Source organism: Pantherophis guttatus, chromosome 16 (assembly GCF_059756535.1).
Source record: "Pantherophis guttatus breed Tessera chromosome 16, ASM5975653v1, whole genome shotgun sequence".
Taxonomy (NCBI): Eukaryota; Metazoa; Chordata; class Lepidosauria; order Squamata; family Colubridae; genus Pantherophis; species Pantherophis guttatus.
This window is the reverse complement of record NC_142078.1, coordinates 9156877-9182047: the sequence shown is the minus strand read 5'-3', so window position 1 is coordinate 9182047 and position 25171 is coordinate 9156877. Positions and strand designations below refer to the sequence as shown.

General features: G+C 46.6%; 1 protein-coding gene across 4 annotated transcripts in view; it reads right to left on the bottom strand.

Annotated features, from left to right (window-relative positions):
- The window catches only part of WHRN (whirlin), a 109239-nt gene that overhangs the window by 70450 nt on the left and 13618 nt on the right, over positions 1 to 25171 (bottom strand). For all 4 annotated transcript variants that reach the window (XM_060694445.2, XM_087880018.1, XM_087880016.1 and 1 more), the window contains exon 3: positions 5923 to 6981. In XM_060694445.2, the coding sequence (XP_060550428.2) occupies positions 5923 to 6753 (831 nt within the window). In that variant the 5' untranslated portion in view covers positions 6754 to 6981. The remainder of the gene's footprint in view (positions 1 to 5922; positions 6982 to 25171) is intronic.

Sequence of the window (25171 nt, the reverse complement as noted above, 5' to 3'; positions counted from 1 at the left end):
GGCCCACAACTACACCAATTTCTCTGAAGAAAGATATCTTTGGTTCACCTCCTAACTCTTCTGTTGAACATCTTCTCAAGTGGTTGCAGTTACAAAGTGAGGGAGCCTTCTCTTTATGCTCTGCATAATTTTATAAAACCGTTAGGATATTTTATCTCCCTCTTTAAAGAAGCTGTCCGTTTTCTAATTTGGAATTATAATGCCGCTGTTTTAACAAGCCTGGGAGGAAACCAGATTAAAGGCGAGGACTTTAATGCCTTCTTTTCAAGGACAATTTCTGAACTGGGAAGCTTATTCTAATGTTTACATCTGGTTTCTTCTGTTGGGAGCTGTAGAATGCTCTAATAATCTCTCATTGGAGAGAAAGAGAGAGGGGGGAAAGAGGGAGGGAGAGAGGGAGGGAGAGAAAGAGGGAAAGGGAGAGAGACGGAGGGAGGGAGAGAGGAAGAGAGAGGGAGGGAGAGGGAGGGAGGGAAAGACAGAGGAAGGGAAAAGGAGAGAGGGAGGGAGGGAGAGAAAGAGAGAGAGAAGGAGGGTGGGAGGGAGGGAAAGAGGGAGAGAAAGAGGGAGAGAGAGGGAAAGAGAGAGGGAAAGAGGGAGGGAGGGAGAGATGAAAAGAGGGAGAGGGAGAGAGACGGAATGGGAGAGAGAGGGAAAGGGAGAGAAAGACGGGGAGAGACAGGGAAAGAGGGAGAGGGGGAGAGAGAGAGAGGGAGAGAGAGAGAGGACAGTGCAATGCGTTTACTCAGCTTTATGGTTTTCAAAAATAAACAATCACGGTTCTCAGAAAATCATATTTTAAAAAGATGGAAAAAAGAAGGTTCAGCCTATCTGACATCACCTTTGTCAGTTCAATTGATTGATATTAAAGAGAAGGAAGGAAGTAATGAAGAAGGAGAGAGAGAGATGAGGAGGACGGAAGGATCAGAGAAGCAAGGGAGAGTCAAGGAAGGGAGGGAGGGAAGGAAGGAAGAGAGCGAGAGAAAGAGAAAGAGAGATGAGAGGAGGAAGGAAGGAAGGAAGGAAGGAAGGAAGGAAGGAAGGAAGGAAGGAAGGAAGGAAATATTTGCAACTCTTCATGTCAGATGGGACAGTAAGTGGCAACTTTAAACAATCTTTCATTTTGTAAACCAGATATGGCCCTGATTAATACTTGGATGAGAGACCACCAGAAAGATTTATGGCTATAGGCCAAGCTGAGAACTAAGGAAAAAAAGAGAGAGAGAGAACATTCTGGAAAAAAAGAAGACTAATCAATTCCACTCATTGCAAAGGAAACTACTAGGGGACATACTTCTTAATTTCCCCAGGATTTGAACTCGGTTCAAAGAAAGATATCTTTACTTTCCATCCCTTAACAAGGACGAGAAAAATTTGACGAGAGAGGACCATCTGTCCTAAATCCTTGTTCTATTCCCAGAAAGGATTCGGATGCCACAGACATTTGAACAAAGGGTCAGGATTTTTTTTTTTTAAGAATGATTATTTTTTTCCTTCCAGAAAATAAAATATTAAAAAATAGACCCCCGAGCTGATTCAATTACTTAGCAAGAATTGGAGGAAAGAACATATGCTCTGCGATATACCGATCGGGCTTGCCAAGTATTTTACATAAACGCTAATTGGAAAAAAAAAAAATAGATAAATCCACATTACAGAGGGGAAAAAAAAAAACCACCAATGTAATTATGGCTAGGTTTAGCACAGAGCGAAGTTGGGCCTGGAAACGGGAGGACAAATGACTCAAGATTATCCCGAGAATATCTGTTCCTGCGCCTTTCCATCACGCATGGCTATCCATCACTTCTCTTTCCATCTTGCTGGTAGGGAAAGAGATTTTAATACCAGCATTGCTGCAAAATGCGAGGTTGTGTTTTTTTTTTTTTTTTCCCTATTAAACATCCTGTCCTTGTCTCTTGAGATAACGAAAATTGCTTTCCTCTCCTGGAATTAATACTTTCTATCATTTCTTTTTTTTTTTTATTGAAAAAGTTTTTCAAATACAAATTTCCCCCACACCTTCTAAAGCAATTTGCTCGAGCCACCAGAACATCTTGACTTACGGTTGTTCATTTAGTGACCGTTCGAAATTACGACGACTCCGGGAGAAAAAAAAAAGTGACTTAGACCTTTGCAGCATCTCCACGATCAGGTGATCGAAATTCAGATGCTTGGCAACTGACTCGTATTTATGACAATCACAATGTCCTCCCAAGGTCACGTCCCCGCCGCCCCCTTTTGCGACCTTTTGACGAGCAAAGTCGATGGGGAAGCCCGATTCGCTTAACAACGGGGTTACTAACTTACCACCTGCAGAGATTCACTTAGCAACGGTGGCAAGAAAGGTCGCAAAATGGGGCAAGACTCGCTGAGCCAAGGTCTCGCTTAACAACAGAAATTTTGGGGCTCAGTTGTGGCCGTAAATCGAGGACAGCCTGGATTATAAAGTCGGGTCAACGGTGGAGAATTCTGATTTCTATCGATGTAGATTTTTTTTTTTCCCTTCCTCTTTCCTTCCTTGCAATTTTTGATCTGGAGCTAACTGCTCCCACTCTACTGGCAAAGAGAGGGCTGGACTAGATGACCTTCAGTGTCCCTTTCGCTCCTATGATTTTATAATTCTACCATACTAGGAGCTGAGGTAGAATTGGTGGGCTCTGCATTTCTTCCTCGGAGTTTTACATTTTGGCAAAACCACCAAAAATGGATAAATGCACTAAAATTGGCTCGTTTGACAGACCCACCAAAATTGACAACATACTGTATTATCTCCATCTCTCTCTCTCTCTCTCTCTCTCACACACACACACACACGCCTACACATGTATGTTCCTTACCACGCCTAGTTTGGTTAGTTGTAATGGGTGAAAAAGTCCCTTGATTGCGCTTTTTCAGAAGGAAAATTTAATCAACTTTAATCTAGATCTGCTCTCTGGACTCCAGGCTGACTTCGTAGATTGACGGGTAGCTTCAAGTGAAAACTTAGGAGGGCGCGATTTAGAAGATGCCCAAGACACTTGGTTAGTCTAAACTTGGGAGAGTCTTTCTGATAGTTTTGAAAGAATCCAGCCCATTGAAATAGTTTATGGGTGCCCTGTATTTGAGAATCGAAGAAGGAGGAGGAGAGGAGGAAGAGGAGGAAGAGGAGGAAGGAGAAGGAGGTGGAGGAGGAGGAGGAGGAGGAGGAGGAGAAGAGGAGGAGGAGGAAGAGGAGGAAGAATAAGAAAAAGGAGAAGGAGAAGAAGGAGGAGAAGGAGGAGAAGTTGAAGAGGAGCAGGAGGAGAAGAGGAGGAAGGAGAAGGAAAAGGAAAAGGAGGAGGAGGAGAAGAGGAGGAGGAGGAAGAAGAAGAGGAGGAAGAGGAAGAAGAAGAAGGAAAAGGAGAAGGAGAAGAGGAAGGAGGAAGAAGGAGAAGGGAAGAAGGAGGAGGAGGAGGAGGAGGAGGAGAAGAGTCGGAGGAAGAGGAGGAAGAAGAAGGAAAAGGAGAAGGAGAAGGAGAAGAAGAATGAGGAGGAGGAAGGAGAAGGAGAAGGAAGAGGAGCAGGAGGAAAAGAAGATGAAGGAGGAGGAGGAGGAGGAGGAGGCATTTACTGACCACATCAAGGCTGGACTAGAAGACCTTCAATGTGGCTGGATTAACACAGCCTTTACAAAAGGATGTTTCAAGTCCACCCTTTTCCTTATAAGGCATAACTTTCAATCAATGTTTGCAATCCTTGGTAAAAAATGCAAATCCTAAGAAGTATCAACAAGCATTTGCTGGAACTTCAGTCTACGGACTTCAGAAGTAAAGGCTGACTCTGCAGCTTTCTTGGTTGATAAATCGAATTTCCACATCACATGTGAAAAGATCTTAATGGGCAGGTAAGATGGTTTGTATCGGGATTCTTCTTACATCTTATCTTCCAGCTCTTCCCACACTCCCCAAAATCTAAGCTTGCCAGCTTTAAAAAACAACAACACACTATTAGATTAAAATTAGCTGCACTATTCTCATTGGATACTAACAGTGTCTAATAGTCTGTGTTTCCTCCAACAAAATTTTAGGTTTATTCCTGAATCACGTCTGACATCAAATCTTTCCATTGAGGAAAATGCCTTCAAAAAATAGCAAGCAAGGTGCTCAAATTTATGTTCTAACATCCAAGAAACTCAAGGTAGCCTCATTGTGAAGTTTTCCAATGCTCTTTTGCATCACCAATCTCTGAAATCAGACCTTATCGCAAAGAAATTGGTAAAAAAGCAGAAACATACTTATTTAGAATATAAATGTTAGTGGTCGGAGTATCTTGGAAGAATATAATTTTTTAAAAGCTAGCCCTGGCTGTCCTTAGGTTAGCTTCAATATCTCTCTGGAAGAAAGAGATTTTTCCTTCAAGTTTCTAGCACTGAATTCTCTCGGGCAAGCCAGCTTCCAAATAGGAGACCATGATTCTTAGTCAACGAAGTCAACTCCTAGTCAACGCTTAGAGAAGTCAGGTGAAATCTAACTCACTCGCTAGACAACCAAGGAGAATATTTGGAGCTCAGGGTTGAAACGAGGGGTCCTTGGTGTGATTTGAGCTTGGGTGTTTTTTTGCAGATGTTTCATTGCCCAACATCATCAAGGTAACATCATCAGTACTAGTAACACCTAGAAGCTAGAAACATCTGCAAGAAACCAAGCAAAATCAGAGAGGACCAAGGACCTCACAGTCCTCCTCCTCCTCTCTGCAAACCCCTCTCCCTTCTAGCACTTGATGATACCTAGTTTGGGAAATGAAACATCTGCAATTAAAGCAACCAAGCTCAGAGAGCACCAAGGACTCCTCACTTGGTGACCCCTTTGTTGGAGAAAGCAGATCTAACATTTTGGAGAGATTTGATGCATTCCATATTCGTTGACCCATCACTTCTTATTCTGAAAGATTCTGGGACCTGGGATGGAATATATTTTGACCAAGCTCTCCTTCGTCTTAACCACTACATTTTCTCTGCCGTCTGCTTCGGTTAAGAGGACACTTCAACCGAGGGGACGGATGGACGAGGAGGGGGACATAATACTTAGAACCAAGGCCAACACAACATTGCAAATTGGAATGGCATGCACTGGCACAGGGGAAGGTTGATGTTGGCAGCTTTGGGCTTGCTTCCTCCTCACCTGTGAGGAGGAACTAAAGAGCCTCTTGATGCGGGTGAAGAAGGAGAATGCAAAAGTTGGCTTAAAACTCAACATTAAGAAAACTAAGATCATGGCATCCGGCCCCCTCAATTCCTGGCAAATAGATGGGGAAGAAGTGGAGATAGTGGATTAGTCACTACCTTAATTTTCTTAATTTTCCTGGGCTCGAAGATCACCGTAGAAGGGGACTGCAGCCAAGAAATTAAAAAACGCTTGCTCCTGGGGAGGAAAACTATGGCAAATCTAGACACCATACTAAAAAGCGGAGACATCACCCTGCCAACAAAAGTGCGTATAGTCAAGGCTATGGTTTTCCCAGTTGCAATGTACGGCTGTGAAAGTTGGGCCATAAGGAAGGTTAAGTGCCAAAGAATTGAGGCCTTTGAACTTTGGTGCTGGAGAAGACTTCTGCGAGTCCCTTGGACGGCAAGGTGATCCAACCGGTCAGTTCTAGAGGAGATCAACCCTGGCTGCTCTTTAGAAGGCCAGATCCTGAAGAGGAAACTCATATGCTTTGGCCACCTAATGAGAAGGAAGGACTCCCTGGAGAAGAGCCTAATGCTGGGAACGATGGAGGGCAAAAGAAGAAAGGGACGGCAGAGAACGAGGTGGCTGGATGGAGTCACCGAAGCAGTCGGCGTGACCTTAAATGATCTCCAGAGGATGGTAGAAGACAGGAGGAATGTTGCCCATGGGGTCGCGATGGGTCGGACATGACTTCTCAACTAACAACAATAACAACAACAACAACAACCTTCCTCACCTTGACGGCTTCAGCGTGGGTCACCTTGTCCAGCGGCTTGTCGTTGACCTTCAGGATCCGGTCTCCCACCCGAAGGCCCTCTTTATCCGCCAAGGAGCCCGGCTCCACCAGGGAGACGTAGATGCCAACGCCGTGCTCGGAGCCCCCTCGGATGCTGAAACCCAACCCTTCTTGAGCTTTCTGCCTCTTGAGATTCACCTGCCTGATTTCTCCTGGCAGGTCCTCCAAGCCAACCGCAGAGTCTCCGGGAGCTGTCCCGTCGGCGGAGGTGCTGAATTCTTGCCGGAGCTTGCCGGAGGAGGCTAAGGAAGGAGGCCAGAGACGAGGAGCAGCCGGGGTGGGAGAGGGAAAGCGGGCGGAGGAAGCAGCGCCGGCCGGAGGGAGGACTCTGGTAGACCCAGCCCCATCGTACCTTGCCCCGGCGGTGGGCAAGAAGTCCGCCTTTAAGTAAAGGCCCTCCGAGGTGTACTGGTCGAAGAGGAGCTGGTCGGAGCGAGGGATGACCAGGCGCAACATGGGCAGCAGCTGCCTCTTCTCCGGACCGTCCAACAAGACTTTGAGCGTCTGCACCAAGTCGTAGACATTCCGCCGACAGTGATAGACGTTAAGGCAATGGATGAACTGCTCCCGCTCGCCTTCGCTCAGCAGCAGGTTGAGGGCCCCGTGGAGCTTCCGCACGTTGGCCGACAGCAGCCGGAGGCCGGATCCGGCGCCCCCGCTCCTCAACCCGGCCTGTCCCGCGGCCCCCTTGCCCGCACCGTCGAAGGAAGGCGAGGAAGAAGCGCTGGAAGCGCGCGAACCCACCGACAGACGGTCCAAGTCTGCGCTCATCGCCTCCGGCCAGAGAGAGAGACGGATGCTGGGGGAGCCGTTGGGGAGCCGTTGGACAGCCGGACGGAGGGGGGGGCTTCACTTGGGGGGCTCCTTTCTCCTCGGACCCCTTAGCTGGAAAGGCGGAGGAGCCATGGGGGGGAAAAGCGGAGCCAAGGAGTCCGCGGAGGGGCAGGCGCGCTCCGGAGAAGGCGTAGGCGATCGCTTCTTCCCCTGCGGCGGTTTGTCCTTTGCAAGGCGAGGACAGGGGAGCGGGGAGGAGAGAAGAGAGAGAAAGAGAGTTCAGAGGCCGGCGCGGAGGATGGGATCCGTCGCCGAGTCCGCCGCGCCCGGCTGGCCTCTCTGCGTCCCGCGGAGCGCACGCATCTCCAAGCTCTCCAACTCCCTGGCGCCTCCTGCTTGGCACAACTCCGCTTCGCCCAAAGAGCCACAACCGCACCAAGTCTGCGAATTGCCCCCCCCCTTTTTTTTGCAAAGCTTTGCCCGCCCCCCCCCTCGCCTTATTTAAAACGGTATTAAGAATAAACGGCGCCTCGCCCGAGCTTGCCCAAAAAAATATGTTTTGCAGACGCGGCTCTTCCTCGCTCACCCCAGCCAAGACTTTCTCCAACTGTTGAACCGCCCCTTCGCCCTGCCCGAGCCTGCCAGGCTGGCTGGACCAACCTCTTGGCAGAAAGCTGCTCAGGAAGTGACGCGTCTCCGGGTTGCCAAGAGACCGACTGATACAGTCCGGGGCTCGGCAGAGGTGAAGGTGAGCTTGGTGGAGTCCGGCAAACTTTCAGCCAGGATGTGGCTTCTCCTCCTCCTCCTCCTCTTATTTTATTTGATTTTTATTTGATTTATATGCCGCCCTTCTCCGGAGACTCAGGGCGGCTTACAGTGCGTTAAGCAATAGCCTTCATCCTTTTGTATATTTTATACAAAGTCAGCTTATTGCCCCCACAAACCGGGTCCTCATTTCACCTACCTTAGAAAGGATGGAAGGCTGAGTCAACCTTGAGCCTGGCGAGATTCGAACCTGCAGAAATTGCAGGCAGCTGGTGTTAATTACAGGGTGCATTAAACCACTGTACTACCAAGGCTCCTCTTGAGAGGAGCACGGATGTTGTTACCTAGTTTGGGTCGTAAAATGTCTGCGGGGGAAAGCGCCAGGCTCAGAGAGCACCAAGGAGCCCACGGTCCTCCTCCTCCCTCTCCCCACTCCTCCTCCTCCTCCTCCCTGCAAACCCAACCTTCTGGCACTAATGTTACCTAGTTGGGTAATGAAATGCCTGCAGGAAAACAAGCTCAGAGAGCACCAAGGACCCCACATCCTCCTCCTCCTTTCCTTCCTCCTCCTCCTCCCCCTCTCTGCAAACCCCAACCCCTTCTAGCACTGATGATGTTCCCTAGTTGGGTCATGAAATGTCTGCAAGAAATGACCCGAGCTCGGAGAACACCAAGGCCCCCACAGTCCTCCTCCTCGTCCTCGTCCTTGTCCTCGTCCTCCATCCTCCTCCTTCTCCTTACAAACCCCACTCCCTTCTAGCACTGATGATGTTACCTAGTTGGGCCATGAGATGTCTGCAAGAAACCACCCGAGCTCAGAAAGCACCAAGGACCCCACAGTCATCCTCCTCCTCCTCCATCCTCCTTCTCCTCTTTGCAAACCCCACTCCCTTCTAGCACTGATGATGCAATGTGACTCTTTCATCCCTCTGCTGCGGCTCCCTTCACTCAAAATATGCATCACAACCGCCAATGTGCGACACAACCACTGGCACACGATTTATTGAGCTTTTCAACCCCCAGTAGGCCAACCATAGATAAATTCAAGAAAAGAAAAGTTTCAGAAGAAAACAGAACGTTTAATTCAACTACATAGGCTAGTTTTGTGGCCGCTCGAGAAATAGTCAGGCACGGGGAGGGTTTTGTGGCTCCCGGTGTTTTCTTTTCTGTGGGAAACGGGTCCAAAGGGCTCTTTGAGTTTTGAAGGTTGCAGATCCCTGTTCTAGTTTAATGAAAAGAAGGACCAGGGGAGACATGATAACAGTATTCCAATATTTGAGGGGTTGCCCCAAAGAAGAGGGAGTCAAGCTATTCTCCAAAGCACCTGAGGGTTGAACAAGAAGCAACGGGTGGAAACTCATCAAGGAGAGAAGCAACTTAGAACGAAGGAGAAATTTCCTGACAGTTAGAACCATTAATCAGTGGAACAACTTGCCTCCAGAAGTTGTGAATGCTCCAACACTGGAAGTTTTTAAGAAGAAGTTGGACAACCATTTGTTTGAAGTGGTGTAGGGTTTCCTGCCTAAGCAGGGGGTTGGACTAGAAGACCTCCAAGGTCCCTTCCAACTCTGTTCTGCTCTGTTATCTGTCTATAAACAGCACACAATAAGTTTCCCATCCTCCTCCTCTTTGGGAAAACACTTTGTGCATGCTCTCTGCTGCTCGTAAACCAAAGCTGAAATCCCGGCTCTTTCCAAAAAAATCTATTTAATTAAAGAGGACAAAACGGCCAGTCGCCAACCATTTTTTTAAAAAAAAAAATGCTCCAGATGAAGCAAAAATTCCTTCCTTGGCCAAATATGCTAAGGACACATGAAAGGAATGGCTCTCCTTAAAGAAAAGGGATAATTGTATGCAAAGGAGACTAATCTGCTTTGAAGGCTACTTAGCTTGGGCTGCCTAATTACCCCTCCCAATAAAAATGTATTTATGGCTCTCCCTCTCTCCTCCTTCTCTCTCCTTCCCTCTCTCTCTTTCTCTCTCTCTCTCTCTCTCTCTCTCTAATGCAGTCAATTAATTCAGAACTTGCCAAGCTAATAGGACATGTTAAGAGCCGTCCATAAAAGCCAAAAGGGACACGGTGGCTCAGTGGCTAAGATGCTGAGTTTGTCAACCAAAAGGTTGGCAGTTCAGTGATTCGAATCCGTCGTGCCGCATAACTGGGTGAGCTCCCGTGACTCCTAGAAAGGCTCTGGAAGCTGGGGACAGCAAAAAACAGGCCTTCCGGTCCCACAGAAGTAGGGAAACAGGCTGTTTCCTGCCTCCGGAGAGCCTCTGGGGGGGAGGAGGCTGTTTTGACCTCCCCAGACTCCTAGAAAGGCTCTGGAGGCTGGGGAGAGAGAAAAATGGGCCTTCCCCACCCCCACCCCCACCCCCGAGGTTCTCCGGAGGCAGAAAACAGCCTGTTTCCCTACTTCCAGTGGGCCCAGAAGGCCCGAAAATCAGCTGGCAGGCGCACGCATGCGCGCCAGAGCTGAGCTCGCGTGCCCTATACCATTTCAGACAGTGGCTGTCCCGTCTCTTCTTAAAAGCCACCACTGATGGAGCGCCCACAATTTCCGAAGGCAAGCTGCTCCACTGAGTAAATGTTCTCACTGTCAGGAAATTTCTCCTTGGTTCTAAGTTGCTTCTTTCCTTTGACCATGTCTAGTTTCTGAGTCCAGATGTCTCTCTCATAAATCATGAATGATATTCCGGATTATGAATGGTTCGTCTGCTCTTTACTTGATTCTTTTTCCCCCACTATCCGTTTCCCTTATATTGTCCTTTTCTACGTTTAGGCTGCGCCTCACCATCTGTTTGTTCATTCCCTCGTCTTCGCACACATTCTAATCAGCGATATTCCAGCGTCCTCCGTCTCCTCCCCACCGTTTTCATTCAAAAACATTCAAAAAGATTTCTCCCCCCCGCCACCCCTTCCCTTCCCCAAAGTGCAGATAAAAGCAAAATGGAAACTGAATATGCAAAAAAGAAAAAGTATTTAATTATACATATTCTGACAGCCGCTAGAATTTCCTTTGCCCAGTATTGGAAAGAAAAACAAATGCCACCTCAAGAACATGTTATTGGAAAAATATTGGAGTGCGCCGAAATGAACAAACTGACTTCAGAAATTAATGAGAGAGAAGATTCGGAATTTTATAGCGTGTGGGACATGTGGTACAAATGGATGGGGAAAAGAAATAAAGAAGGAAATAGAGATTAAATATTAATTAATTAACAAAATCCATATAAATAGTATTACATTTAGTCTTAGAGATTTGAGCACTATTATCTTTAAGTGTTTTGAAATTAAATCTAGCTTTAAGAAACAATATCAAATAAAAGACAAGTAATAATGAAGAAAAAAAAAAAGCAAAATGGAACGACTCACAACATGCAGCCCCTCTCCCGCGAGTCTTTTCTCCAAACTTAGAAATGAATTATTTCACTATCGCAAAAAAAAAAACAACAACCAAAAACCAAAAAAGGCTGATAAAATTAAATATAATTCATCAACGTGGATCCTTTCAAAAAAAAAGAAGGAAACAATATGGCAAACCACAGCTTCTAGAAAGAGCCAAAATGAGAAAGAAAGAAAGAAAAAAAAAAAGAGAGAGAGAGACCGAGATATGGAAAACATCTGATTAGGGATGCAGGGAAAGGGTTTCAAATATTTCTGTCCCAAAAGGAAATGAAAAGAATTTGATGATTGATTATTATTATTATTATTATTATTTTTGAAGAAAAGAGAAAAGATGCACAAGACCCCCATCGAATGAAAAGGGACATTGGCTGATCACAGGACTGATAAGACTCACGGAATAAAAAAAAAATCCTTTTTATTTATTAATTTAAGGACTTTTTAAGTTGTTATCTTTAGAAGCGATGCTCACAAAAGAAACCTCTCAAAGTGCACTTAGAAACCATCAGTGCGTTTACAAAGGAAAGAACGAGGATGGGGCTTGCCGCCGACTCAAAAGTTATTTATTAATTGGAAGAAAAGACAGCCACGGATAAAGCAGTTTTAAAAGGCTTTTTTAAAACAACGCAGCCCTGGAATTCCTAGGAAAATTCCATCAGTGCTTTATGATTCCTCTCACACCCTGCCCATCAGTGATGGGGGAAGGATACTGTAAAATCTCCATTCCCTCCCCACTCCAGGGGAAGGATACTGTAAAATCTCCATTCCCTCCCCACTCCAGGGGAAGGATACTGCAAAATCTCCATTCCCTCCCCACTCCAGGGGAAGGATACTGCAAAATCTCCATTCTCTCCCCACTCTACGGGAAGGATATTGTAAAATCTCCATTCCCTTCCCACTCCAGGGGAAGGATACTGCAAAATCTCCATTCCCTCCCCACTCCAGGGGAAGGATACTGCAAAATCTCCATTCCCTCCCCACTCCAGGGGAAGGATACTGTAAAATCTCCATTCCCTCCCCACTCTACGGGAAGGATACTGTAAAATCTCCATTCCCTCCCCACTCCAGGGGAAGGATACTGCAAAATCTCCATTCCCTCCCCACTCCAGGAGGGTGAAAATGGCCTCCCCCAGGCTCCGGAGGCGAGAAATGGGCCAATTTCCGGACTTCCAGTAGGCCTGTTTTTCGCCCTCTCCAGGCTCCAGAGGCTTTCCTTGAGTCTCCAGGAGGGTGAAAATGGCCTCCCCCAGGCTCCGGAGGCTTGTTTCCGGACTTCTGGTACTTCTGTTAGGCCCATTTTTCGCCCTCCCAGAGCCTCTGCGCAGGCCCTGCATCCAAAACGGGCCGCTTGGAGACTCCTGGGAGGGGACGAGTGGGCGGCGTCAGCCAGTCCTTGAAACTTCCAGTTCGGCGAACCAGATTAAAATTAACATCCGGTTTGCCCCGAACCAGTCCGGACCGGTTGACCCCTGACCTCGCTCAATGTTGTTATCTTGTCCCTCAAAAAGAAAGTGGCACCAAATGAGGAGGCCAAACATACGTGTCCACCTTGTTCTGTCTTGACGGTTTTCACCCATATGTGCCACGATTGGGTGAGGAACATCCCGACCCATGAATGACATCTATCCACCACAGGAATCTGTTCAAGGGGAGGACTGCCAGGAATTCAAGAAGGGACTTCTACACCAGTGGTGAAATACAAAATTTGTTACTACTTATTTCAATGCTTTTAAAAGCCTCTGACGATCCCAGCTGAGTTGCCTGAGCGTCAGAGGCTTTTTTTTTTCTTTTAAAAACATTTTTGCTGCAACCTCTTCGGCCGAAGGGGTTGTAAAAAAATCCTTTTAAAAGCCTCTGACGATCCCAGCGGAGTTGCCTGAGCGTCAGAGGCTTTTTTTTTTCCTTTTAAAAGCATTTTTTCTACAACTCTTTCTCATGATGGCTGCTTAGCTCCAACAATTGCTTCCTGTTGGGGCCCTAAGAAGCCTGGCCAGGCAGGCAAGGAGTGCCTGGGAGGGGAAGGGCGAGTAGAGGCCGGCACCCCTCGACGTGAGTGACATCAAGTTGGCCATGCCCACCCAGTCACATGACCACCTAGCTACGCCCACCCAGCCGTCATTAAGCAGATCATATTAGTGGTCCACAGGATTTAAAATTATGAATTTAGTGGTCCCTGAGATCCGAAAGGTTGGTGACCCCGGGTCAAGAAAACCTTCCAACTTGGTTGGTGTTCTATGTTCTTATCTACCTTAAAAGTTCTTGCATCCTTTTGTGCGTCCGGAGAAAATAGGGCATTACCTTTACAGCGTAATAGTGAACATTTGTGAATAGAATATATCTAGGCTACAGTCACTAAGATCTTGAAGGACAGCCGTGTCCTAAAAACCTCAAGGTTTTATCCTTTACATTCACTGACAAAGTGTGACATGTCGTTTTGAAGCCACACCAACCCTCAACGCAGTCATTCAAGCATGGCTTGATTCATGGGTGTCTTTCTCTCTTCCATGAGGAACAGCTGCCAGCTTTTCGAAACAGAGATTTATTTTATTTATTTTTTTTAACTTCTTCTTCAAAGGAATTCTAAATGCCAATTCATCAGCCAACAAAAGTGTTGCTTGTAGAATGGTGCTTACTATTGACCTCGTAAGCAGGAGAGATTCTATAATGAGATTATCGCAGCCCCGTTGGCAGCAGAAACTGGAGAAATCAACAAAGATGGAACAATTGATTAAAGTACAATTTTTATTGGAGAGAGAGAGAGAGAGAGAAGAGCCCCAAAGCACAGGAGATGAGCTATTAAGAATCGGGAGAGGAGGGGGGAATGAGAAATCAGTGTGAACAAAATCACCTGTTTTTCAAGAGCTGAAGAATAAGAGATGAGAAATGAATGAAAGGAAGATGATTTCCAGTTTCCCTGTATGTTAGATTCGAGCTTTTTCCCAGCTAAGGAAGATAGCGGATCTTCATTTAGTCCAAAGGTGGGGAAAATGCCTACTGGTATATATGATTAGAATGTAGAACATAAGAGTCGGAAAATGAAAAATCGGTGAAAAATCCAGCAGGTTCTGACAGGTTCGGGCGAACCGGTAGCGGAAATTTTGAGTAGTTTGGAGAACCGGCAAATAACCACCTCTGGCTGGCCCCAGCGTGAGGTGGGAATGGAGATTTTGCAATATCCTTTCCCCTGGAGTGGGGTGGGAATGGAGATTTTGCAGTATCTTTCCCCTGCCATGCCCACCAAGCCACGTCCACCAAGCCACACTACACCCACCAAGCCATGCCCACAGAACCGGTATTTAAAAAAATTGGATTTCACCACTTCACCACCTTCCGTTCGACTGATTTTGCAAAGCCAAAGCACACTTCATACGTTGTTTTCACGTGGGGAGGCATTTTTAATCGATTTTTCCTTCCTACATCTCCACCCTCCTCCTTCTTCTCCTCCTCCTCTTCCTCCGCCTCCTCTCTTCAAACCGTTTTACCAAAGTCACAGAATTGCATTTATTTCTATACGATATTCATTCTATGAAATTGGGAGGCGCAATTATGTTTCTGTGCATCGGGCTAAGCACGCGCGCTTCGGCCCGGCCGCGTTCAAGTGTGACCCGCTCTAATTTCTCCCGTGTCGCTAATGAAACTTTTCCAAGGTTGAGACGGAGAAAGAGAAGCAACCCAGGAAGGGGGAAAAAAAAAACCAACCACAATTATTTTTGTCTTTTTTTTCCCCCCATCCATTTTGAGAGCGGCAACGGTTGAAAGAAAATTGCAAAAGAGATTTGGGGAACAGCAGTCATCGTGTTCGGTTGTTAAGTGGCCAGAAGCTTCTTTCTCTTCTGATATGCTTGAATCACGCAGTTGGGGAGGCATCTCCGGTCTGTGGCTGAGAGGGGCTGGACCCATGCAGATCAAATGACCCTTTGGTCTCCCCCCAAGAGCTGTTGAAAAATGGCTTCTTGGCTAAAGACAGATAGAGGCGAAGGTTTTTGAGGATTCTGCTCACGTGCCAGGTGTGCCTTACAGCGTGGTGGGCAGCGAAGATGGGATTGTTTTGCTGAGTGAAAGGTGAGATGTTATCCCTGCCTGCCCCTTGTCCAAACAAGCAGGAGACGAGAACAAACAAGAAGAGGACGAGGGCATCCGTGGCGCAGGCTGTCATTTCCATAACCTGCGCGATGCCTCCGCTGGCTGGGAGCGCCGCCTTGATTTAATCCGTAGGCTTTTATTTCCCTCTGTTTTTTTTCTGATTGTCCTCCGCGAAGCTTTCCTATCTCCTCTTTGTTATTAAATGAGACAGGGACTCGGCAAAGCTGCTTTTCGAAGGGCAGTGGATTGGAGGGTTGGAGTTTCCCCTGGGATGAGACACCCACAGGAAATTCCACACCTGGGAGTTGGAAAAGCAACCCGAGAAGAAAACGATAGTAATAGCACTCAGACTTATCCTGGCCTAGCGGAGATTGGAAAAACAACCAATAGATTTCTGAGATGGGTTGTTTTCCAGATTTCTACAGTACTTTGCTGTGATTCATGAGTGGCCTTTTTTCAATTCAGGTAGTCCTTGACTTAAGATCATTTGTTTAGGGACTGTTCAAAGTCACAACAGTACTGAAAAAGCTGACTTTTAGCAATAACAGTAGCACTTAGACTTATATACCGCTTCATAGTGCTTTACGGCCCTCTCTAAACGGTTTACAGAGTCTGCATTTTGCCCTCCAACAATCTGGCTCCTCATTTTACTGATCTCGGAAGGATGGAAGGCTGAGTCAACCTTGAGCTGTTGGGGATCGAACTGCTGGCAGTCGGCAAAGCGTGCCTGCAATTCTGCATTCTAACCATTGCAGGAAATTCCCCATGGTCATGTGATCAAAATTCAGATGCTTGCATCCGTCTACTTTTCTTGCAATAATTTGGAAGTAACCTGCCATTGTTGCCAGAGCCATGATGGCACAGTGGTTAGCATGCAACATTGCAGGCTAACTCTGCTGACCACCAGCAGTTTGATCCTAACCGGCTCAAGGTTGACTCAGCCTTCCGTCCTTCCGAGATCAGTAAAATGAGGACCCAGATGGTTAGGGGCAATAGGCTGACCATTTAGAGAGGGCTGCAAAGCACTGTGAAGCGGTATATATGTCTAAGTGCTCTTCCTTCCTTCCTTCCTTCCTTCCTTCCTTCCTTCCTTCCTTCCTTCCTTCCTTCCTTCCCTCCCTCCCTCCCTCCCTCATTCCTTCCTTCCTTCCTTGCCATGGTGATGCAGTGGTTGAATGCAACATTGCAGGTTAACTCTGCTAGGCCAGGATAAGTCTGAGTGCTATTGCTATCGTTTTCTTCTCGGGTTGCTTTTCCAACTCCCAGCCGTTGGATTTCCTGATGGTGTCTCATCCCAGGGGAAACTCCAACCCTCCAATCCACCGCCCTTCGAAAAGCAGCTTTGCCGAGTCCCTGCCTCCTTTAATAACAAAGAGGAGATAGGAAAGCTTCGCGGAGGACAATCAGAAAAAAACAGAGGGAAATAAAAGCCTTCGGATTAAATCAAGGCGGCGCTCCCAGCCAGCGGAGGCATCGCGCAGGTTGATGGAAATGACAGCCTGCGCCACGGATGCCCTCGTCCTCCTCTTGTTTGTTCTCGTCTCCTGCTTGTTTGGACAAGGGGCAGGCAGGGATAGCATCTCACCTTTCACTCAGCGAAACAATCCCATCTTCGCTGCCCACCACGCTGTAAGGCACACCTGGCACGTGAGCAGAATCCTCAAAAACCTTCGCCTCTATCTGTCTTTAGCCAAGAAGCCATTTTTCAACAGCTCTTGGGGGGAGACCAAAGGGCTCATTTGATCTGTGTGGGTCCAGACCCTCTTAGCCACAGACCGGAGATGCCTCCCCAACTGCGTGATTCAAACATATCTGAAGAGAAAGAAGCTTCTGGCCACTTAACAACCGAACAGGATGACTGCTGTTCCCCAAATCTCTTTTGCAAATTTTTGCACGGAAGGCGCACACGGCAGGTGAGCAGAATCGTCCAATCTCCGCTTGGCCTGTACCAGTGGTGGAATTCAATTTTTTTTTACTATCGGTTCTGTGGGCGTGGCTCAGTGGGCGTGGTGTGGCTTGGTGGGCGTGGCAGGGCAAAGATATTGCTAAATCTCCATTCCCACCCTGCTCCTGGGGGAAAGATACTGCAAAATTCCCATTCCCTCCCCACTTCAGGGGAAGGATACTGCAAAATCCCCATTCTCACCCCACTCCAAGGGGAAGGATATTGCCAAATCTCCATTCCCTCCCCGCTCCTGGGGGAACGATACTGCCAAATCTCCATTCCCTCCCCACTCCTGGGGGAAGGATACTGCCAAATCTCTATTCCCACCCCATTCCTAGGGGAAGGATACTGCAAAATCCCCATTCCCTCCCCACTTCAGGGGAAGGATACTGCAAAATCCCCATTCTCAGCCCACTCCAAGGGGAAGGATATTACAAAATCTCCATTCCCTCCCTGCTCCTGGGGGAAGGATACTGCCAAATCTCCATTCCCACCCCACTCTGGGGCCAGCCAGAAGTGGTATTTGCCGGTTCTCCAAACTACTCAAAATTTCCGCTACCGGTTCTCCAGAACCTGTCAGAACCTGCTGGTTTTCATCCCTGGCCTGTACCCATCAACCCAGTGAGTTATGGGGTTTGGAATCCGAGAACATCTGAGGGCTCCATAACTTGGTTTTCCTGCTGCAGAGAAGTTGAAAATCAGAAGCTGAAGCTGAGCTCTGGGGTCACCACGGTTAATGTCTCTCCAGGCGTTTCGAATCCCATCTCTTGCCATTCATTACCGAACCATTGGCAGGGCCTGGGGCATGCTGCGTTACAGTTTAAATCCTGTTAGCTCCCCAGCAACTCCAATTATATTTTCAAATATTTATTCATCATTCTGCCCAGCAGGAGATCTCTAGGCAGGGACAAAGAGGAACATCCGAAGATGCTCAGCGGATGGGAAGAAGGAAACCTATATTGAACCTTAAGTGCTTCTTCTGTCTCCCATTCCCCCTCTTCCTAGGTGCAAGTCCGATGCAGAGGAAGTTCACACAAAGGTGTCTACATGGTCAGGTCAAAAGAGGATGCAGTGGCGTTGGGTTGAAAATGGAAGTTTTGCGCTTCTCTCATGGCGAGGTCCCATTTTCCACTGTGACATTGTTTCTCCAGCTTCCGCCAATTTTCCAGCATCCCAAAGATGTCACTATCTACTAGAATATCTACCTATCGATCAATTGATCAATCCATATCTATCATCTATCTATCTATCTATCTATCTATCTATCTATCTATCTACCTACCTACCTATCTATCATCTATCTATCTATCTATCTATCTATCTATCTATCTATCTACCTATCTATCTATTTATCTATCTATCTATCTATCTATATCATCTATCTATCAATCTGTCTATCTATCTATCTATCTGTTATCTATCTATCTATCTATCTATCTATCTATCTATCTATCTATCTATCGTATCTATATTTATCTACCTACCTAACTATCCATCCATATCTATCTATCATCTATCTATCTGTCTGTCTGTCTGTCTGTCTGTCTGTCTGTCTGTCTATCTATCTATCTATCTATCTATCTATCTATCTATCTATCTATCTAATCTATATTTATCTACCTACCTAACTATCCATCCATATCTATGTATCATCTATCTGTCTGTCTGTCTGTCTGTCTGTCTGTCTGTCTGTCTATCTATCTATCTATCTATCTATCTATCTATCTATCTACCTACCTACCTACCTACCTACCTATCAAAATTTCCGCTACTGGTTCTCCAGAACTGGTCAGAACCTGCTGAAACCCACCTCTGACCTGAAGGCAGGTCAAGAAGCAATGGGTGGAAACTAATCAAGAAGAGAAGCAACTTAGAACTAAGGAGGAATTTCCTGACAGTTAGAACAATTAACCTCCAGAAGTTGTGAATGCTCCAAAACTGGAAGTTTTTAAGAATTTGTTGGATAACCATTTGTCCGAAGTGGTGCAGGGTTTCCTGCCTAAGCAGGGGGTTGGACTAGAAGACCTCCAAGGTCCCTTCCAACTCTGTCATTCTATTCTATTCTATTCTATTCTACTCTACTCTACTCTACTCTACTCTACTCTACTCTACTCTACTCTACTCTACTCTACTCTACTCTATTCTATTCTATTCTATTCTAGATGCAGACTTGACAAGAACTAAGTCCCCAAGACAGCTCCATCCCCCTCACCAATCTCTGTCGTCTTTTATCCATCTAGAACACTCCAAGATCCACCTAAAAAGACGCTTGGCATCAAACCCCTTGAGACCTGGATGGAAACGTTCTTCTCCTTCAAAAGCCATCGATCTTCCATAGAACGCCCAGTAAGAAAAAGTCAGCATCTTGTTGTTGTTTTTTGTTTTTAATCTACAAACCTGTCTAGACTCGGATATAACAAAGTGGTGTGGAAAACAGCTTCACTCTAAAAAATAATAATAATAATAATACCCAAATCAAAACAAAACCTCTAAACCTACGAAGCTCAGCTTCCTTCGCTCGGAGTGGGTTTTCGTTCCTCTTCCTGGGAGTAGAACTGGAAGTAGAAGAAGGAATCATTTTGCAGGGTTGGGTTCGAAATCCCAAGGTTTCCTTCTCCGCTCTGTTAGCCCTTCGACAGGCTTTGAATTGCTTTTCTCCCATGCTGGGCAAACCGAGCGCTGGTGCATAGATGCGCAAGATTTAATCCGTGCACGCGTGCTTTGACAGAACGAAGACTAAGAGAGAATGCACACAAAACGCTCAGCTTTCGGCTCCCCACTGCTTGTATGTCGGTAATAAAACCTCCTTAGAAGTTGCCCATTGGCAGAGGGGAATAAATATTTATGGCTCTTCACTTTTCACTTAACCGAGAGTGACTAGCTTTCTTTTTGTTAACCTTGCTTGTTCTGGCAGCTCTTCCTTGCAAGGATAACCAGGAGAGCGGCTTCATTCCCAGATCAGAATTTCAATCTCTCTGACCCTGGGTTTTTCCATCTAATCAATGGTAGAAACTCAGGCACGCAAACAACATGATGCCCAACATTTGCTACCGGGTCGAAATAAGATCAGATATTTGGCTCAGAGGCTTCTGATTCGGAACAGAGTGGGAAGGGACCTTGGAGGTCTTCTAGTCCAGCTCCCGGCTCAAGCAGGAGTCACTATGCCTCCCACCGACCAGTCCACTCCCACAGAGAGGGTCTCCTCAGGGTGCCATCGGCCAAGTTATGTCGGCTGGCGACACCCAGGGGGAGGGCCTTCTCTGTGGGAGCCCCAGCCCTGTGGAATGAACTGCCCCCGGAAATACGTAAGATCTCCGACCTCCGGGTGTTTCGCTGCGCACTGAAGACCCTGTTGTTCCGCCACGCCAGGCTATCAACATAATAATTTTAAATTGGGGTATTTTAAATTCTTGGGGTTTTAAATCGGCCAAATCTATTTAATTATTTTAATTTTTAATCACTGTTGTGTCTTGTGTTTTTAAATTGGCTGTACACCGCCCGGAGTCCTTCGGGAGAAGGGCGGTATAGAAATAAAATTATTATTATTATTAATTATTAATTATTAATTATTATTATTATTATTATTATTATTATTATTATTGGTTAATCTTTAGTGAGATTCACAGCCTTTGAGGCTGGTTAATAGCTCAGCAGCTCGAGTCCTAACCAAGGACCTAGGAACTGTTAAGGTATCGTCGGAGGATGTAAGCTGTTCCGAGTAAGGTGGTTTTTTGTAGAGTCAAAATGTTCAAGTCCGGCAAATTTAGAATTTCTAAATAGCGGGGTAGCCCTTTGGGTATTGCTCCAAGGGCTCCAATTACAATCCTATTATTATTATTATTATTATTATTATTATTATTATTATTATTATTATTATTATTATTATTATAATATCAGTGATGCCGAGTGCCCAAACACGCATGCATATGTGTGCATGTGTATGTGCTGGAGCGCCAGAAACCCGAAGATCAGCTGGCTGGTTTGAGCATGTCTGTTTTTTTGGCCATTTTGGGCCATTTTTCGGGCTGTTTTCAGGCTGGTTTTCGAGCCATTTTCAGGCTGTTTTTTGGGCCTTTTTCAGGCCATTTTTCGGGCTTTTGGGGGGCTATTTTCAGGCCATTTTTGACTGTTTTTTCAGGTTGTTTTCAGGTGCTCCGACACCTATATAGTCCAAGTGACCGGCGTGCAGGTGCATGCTGGAAACCAGAAGAGCATATGGCGATGGTGCACATGCCCACAGAGAGGGCTCAGCATACCACCTCTGGCACGCGTACCCATAGGTTCATCATCATGGCACTATAGCATTTCAGACAGATGGCTGTCCAGTCTCTTCTTAAAGGCCTCCAGTGATGGAGCACCCACAATGTCTGAAGGCAAGCTGTTCTACTGGTTAATTGTCCTCACTGTTAGGAAGTTTCTCCTCAATTCCAGGTTGCTTCTCTCCTTGATTAGTTTCCATCCGTTGCTTCTTGTCTTGCCTTTTGGTGCTTTGGAGAATAGCTTGACTCCCCCTCTTCTTTGGGGCAGCCCCTCAAATATTGGAACATTGCTATCCTGTCTGCTGGTCCTTCTCTTCACTAGACCAGCCATGCCCAGTTCCTGCAACCGTTCATCGCATGTTTGAGCCTCCAGTCCCCTAATCATCCTGGTTGCTCTCCTCTACGCTCTTTCTAGAGTCTCAACATCTTTTTTATAATGTGGTGACCAAAACTGGATGCAGGACTCTAGGTATGGTCTTACTAGTATTAGTGCCTCACTTCATCTTGATTGCATCCCTCTGTTAATGCAATTTAGGATTCCATTGGCTTTTTCAGCTGCCGCTGCACACAGCTGGCTCATATTTAGCTGGTTGTCCACGAAGACTCCAAGATCCCTCTCACAGTCACTGCTATTAAGCCTGGTTTCCCCCAGTCTATATGTGTGCTTTTGGTTTTTCTTACCTAAGTGTAGGACTTTACTTTTCTCTGCATTGAATTTCATTTCGTTAGGTAGCGTCACGCCTCTTTTTTTCCCCTTAAACCTCCATTTGATTTCCCTCAGACCTTTTGCGTCAAGCCGTGGGAGCCACAGCTATCTCGTTATTAGCAATTTTACATTGTGTCCTCTGGAAAGATTGCTTTGTGGGCAGGAGCGGGACTGCCAATTGGCTCCTGAAAAAGCCACTAATGAAGAATTGTGTGTAAGGGTACACATGTCCCCTGCCCTTAATTGTAAAGTTCGTTGACTGTCACTCAACGGCAAAGTCCAAACAATCGACGGTCCAGATGCGTGCAGCTTAATTACCTTCGTTCCTAAAGAGGAACCAAGGGACATGGACCTCCAGGTGCCAAGATAAGCCTTTTCAGCATTTGCCCAGCCTCAGGAGGTGCGCTTAAAAGCTACACAAACTGTGCTTCTCGCTGCCAACTGCAGCATTAGCTCCCGGGCTTGACGAGCCAGAAGATTAATATGGTGGAAGACGTGGCTGAAAGTGGTTGTCCGCCAAGAAAGCTTTCTTTTGATTTGAGAATGGAAAGGAGAAAGGGACAGCGATGTTTCCCGGGGTGGCAGGAGGAAGAGTTGCCAAGTTTTAACAAGAACCCGGATGCTTTTGACGGATGCTAATTTTACCTTGAGAGTTTTCCGTGACTCAACAAGACCCAGAATTGACGTCAAAGAGGCCAGGCGTGGCAGCGTAGGGCCACGGTCTCCGCCATCTGGATTTAGAACGGCAGCAAATGGGATGCCAGCTGTTCCTTCATCCCAGCGGAGCCTGTTCTGACCCAGTTCCCCAAACACGACAAACCCTCTGACGTGAACTCAAAAGATTCCTTTATTAGGAGCGCCAAAAAGTTTCTCTCTCACCGCAGGCTAACAAGTCCATCCGGCCAGAAGATGAATAGTTGTCTGCCACATCTATTCATCTCTGCCCCCTGATTTTTATCCCCAGAGCTAGGATGGGGCTTCACTAGCATCGGTGGCTCTTCCTTCCTAAGGACTGGCCCATAGATTTCCACTGCTCTCCTCTCCTCTGCCTTCTGCGCATCTGTGCATCAGGCACTGGACCCAGCTGTTCCTCCTCCTCCTCATCAGCCACTTCCAGACCTGGGGGCTGTTGACTCTCCATCTGAGGGATGAATGATGGCCCATGCTCCGTCACTGTCTCTCTCTCTCTCTGCCAGCTCTATTCCCTCTTCCCCCTCGGAGCTCCCAGGTTGCCTTGATGCTGTCCATTTTTGGGACAATTTTGGGCTCAGTTGTGGCCGTAAGCCAAGGACTTCCTGTATTTATGGTGTAGACAGACAGACAGATATGGAACTTAGATAGACAGACAGACAGATAGATGTAGGTAGGTAGGTAGGTAGCTGGATAGCTGGATGGATAGACGATAGATATTGATAGATGATAGATAGATAGATAGATAGATAGGTAGGTAGGTAGGTAGGTAGGTAGGTAGGTAGATAGATAGATAGATAGATAGATAGATAGATAGGTAAATAGGTAGGTAGGTAGGTAGGTAGGTAGGTAGATAGGTAGATAGATAGATAGATAGATAGATAGATAGATAGATAGATAGATAGTAGGTAGGTAGATAGATAGATAAATAGATAGATAGATAGATAGATAGATAGATAGATAGATAGATAGATAGATAGATAGATAAATAGATAGAGATGTTAATGCTATGCTTTTGCTCCTTCCATTATTCTAATATAGGTATGAATGGGCAATGGCTCTATAAAAAGCTATAAAAAGTTGCAGTATCCAAGAGTCACGATCTCTCCTCTCTAGTCTAGATCCTCAACTGATCTTCAGATCTCCAGTGACGTGTGGACTTTGCTCTGATTGCCGAACAAAATCAGCCTCCTCTCTTGGCTTCACCTCCCGCTTTTTGCTGCCTGTCACAATTGATTCTCATTTGCTTTCATCTCAATATCACCAGCCTTCGGTAGTAGTAACGTTTCCAAAGAGAGTATTGATTCATTCAAAACCAGCTGATTGCTGGCAAGCCGAAGCTCAGTTTCTGCAGGGAGGAGGAGGAAGAGGAGGATTGTGGGGTCGTTGGTGCTTTCTGAGCTTTTGTGTTTTCTTGCAGATGTTTCATGACCCAACTAGGTAACATCATCTGTGCTAGAAGGGTGGGGTTTAAAGAGAGAGAGAGAGAGAGAGAGAGAGAGAGAGAGAGAGAGAGAGAGAGAGAGAGAGGGAGAGAGAGAAGGAGGAGGAGGAGGAGGAGGAGGAGGAGGGGAACTGTGGGGTCCTTGGTGCTCTCTGAGCTTGGTTGTTTTCTTGCAGATGTTTCATGACCCAACTAGGTAACATCATCAGTGCTAGAAGGGTGGGGTTGAGAGAGAGAGAGAGAGAGAGAGAGAGAGAGAGAGAGAGAGAGAGAGAGGAGGAGGAGGAGGAGGAGGGGAACTGTGGGGTCCTTGGTGCTCTCTGAGCTTGGTTGTTTTCTTGCAGATGTTTCATGACCCAACTAGGTAACATCATCAGTGCTAGAAGGGAGAAGGAAAAGGAGGAAGGTGGAGAAGGAGGAGGAAAAGCCAGAGGCTGGGATACAAAAGGAGTGGGGGAGGAGGAGGAGGAGAAGGAGGAGGAGGAGGAGGAAGTGCCAGAAACTGGGGGTGCAGGTTCCATTTAATTGCCCTTGTTGAGACCGATTTTCCCGAATGCACTTTGAATAAGGCAAGGCAGGGAGAGACGATCTGATTCTTATTTCGAGGTAAGGCAAGCCCTTGTTTAAGGTTTTGTGTCAACCCTGCCCATTTAATAGAGCTGCTGCGTGCATTTCCCACGTTAATTGCATGGCTGCCCCGAGGCTTTCGAAGTTGCGCAGGTGGCCTTTGCAAGGGGAGGGGGGACTTTGTGAAAAGAGGGAGACTTTGGGAGTCGCAGAACTCCTGATGACTTCAGAAACATTTTCTTAGTAACCACGAGGGAGCAGATCCATCAGTGCCCTCTAGGCCGGGTCTCATCTAGATAGTCACTGGGAGTTCAGCACAACTACCAAGAATTTGTTAAGATTGGTTGGTTGGCTGCCATAAAATTGTTTTTGATTCCTAGTGACCACATAGATAGATGATGGGAGGAAGGAAGGAAGGAAGGAAGGAAGGAAGGAAGGAAGGAAGGAAGGAAGGAAGGAAGGAGAAAGAGAGATGAGAGGAGGTGGGAAGGAGGGAGGGAAGGAGGATGGATGGATGGAGGGAGGGAGGGAGGGATATGAGAGAAGGGAGGGA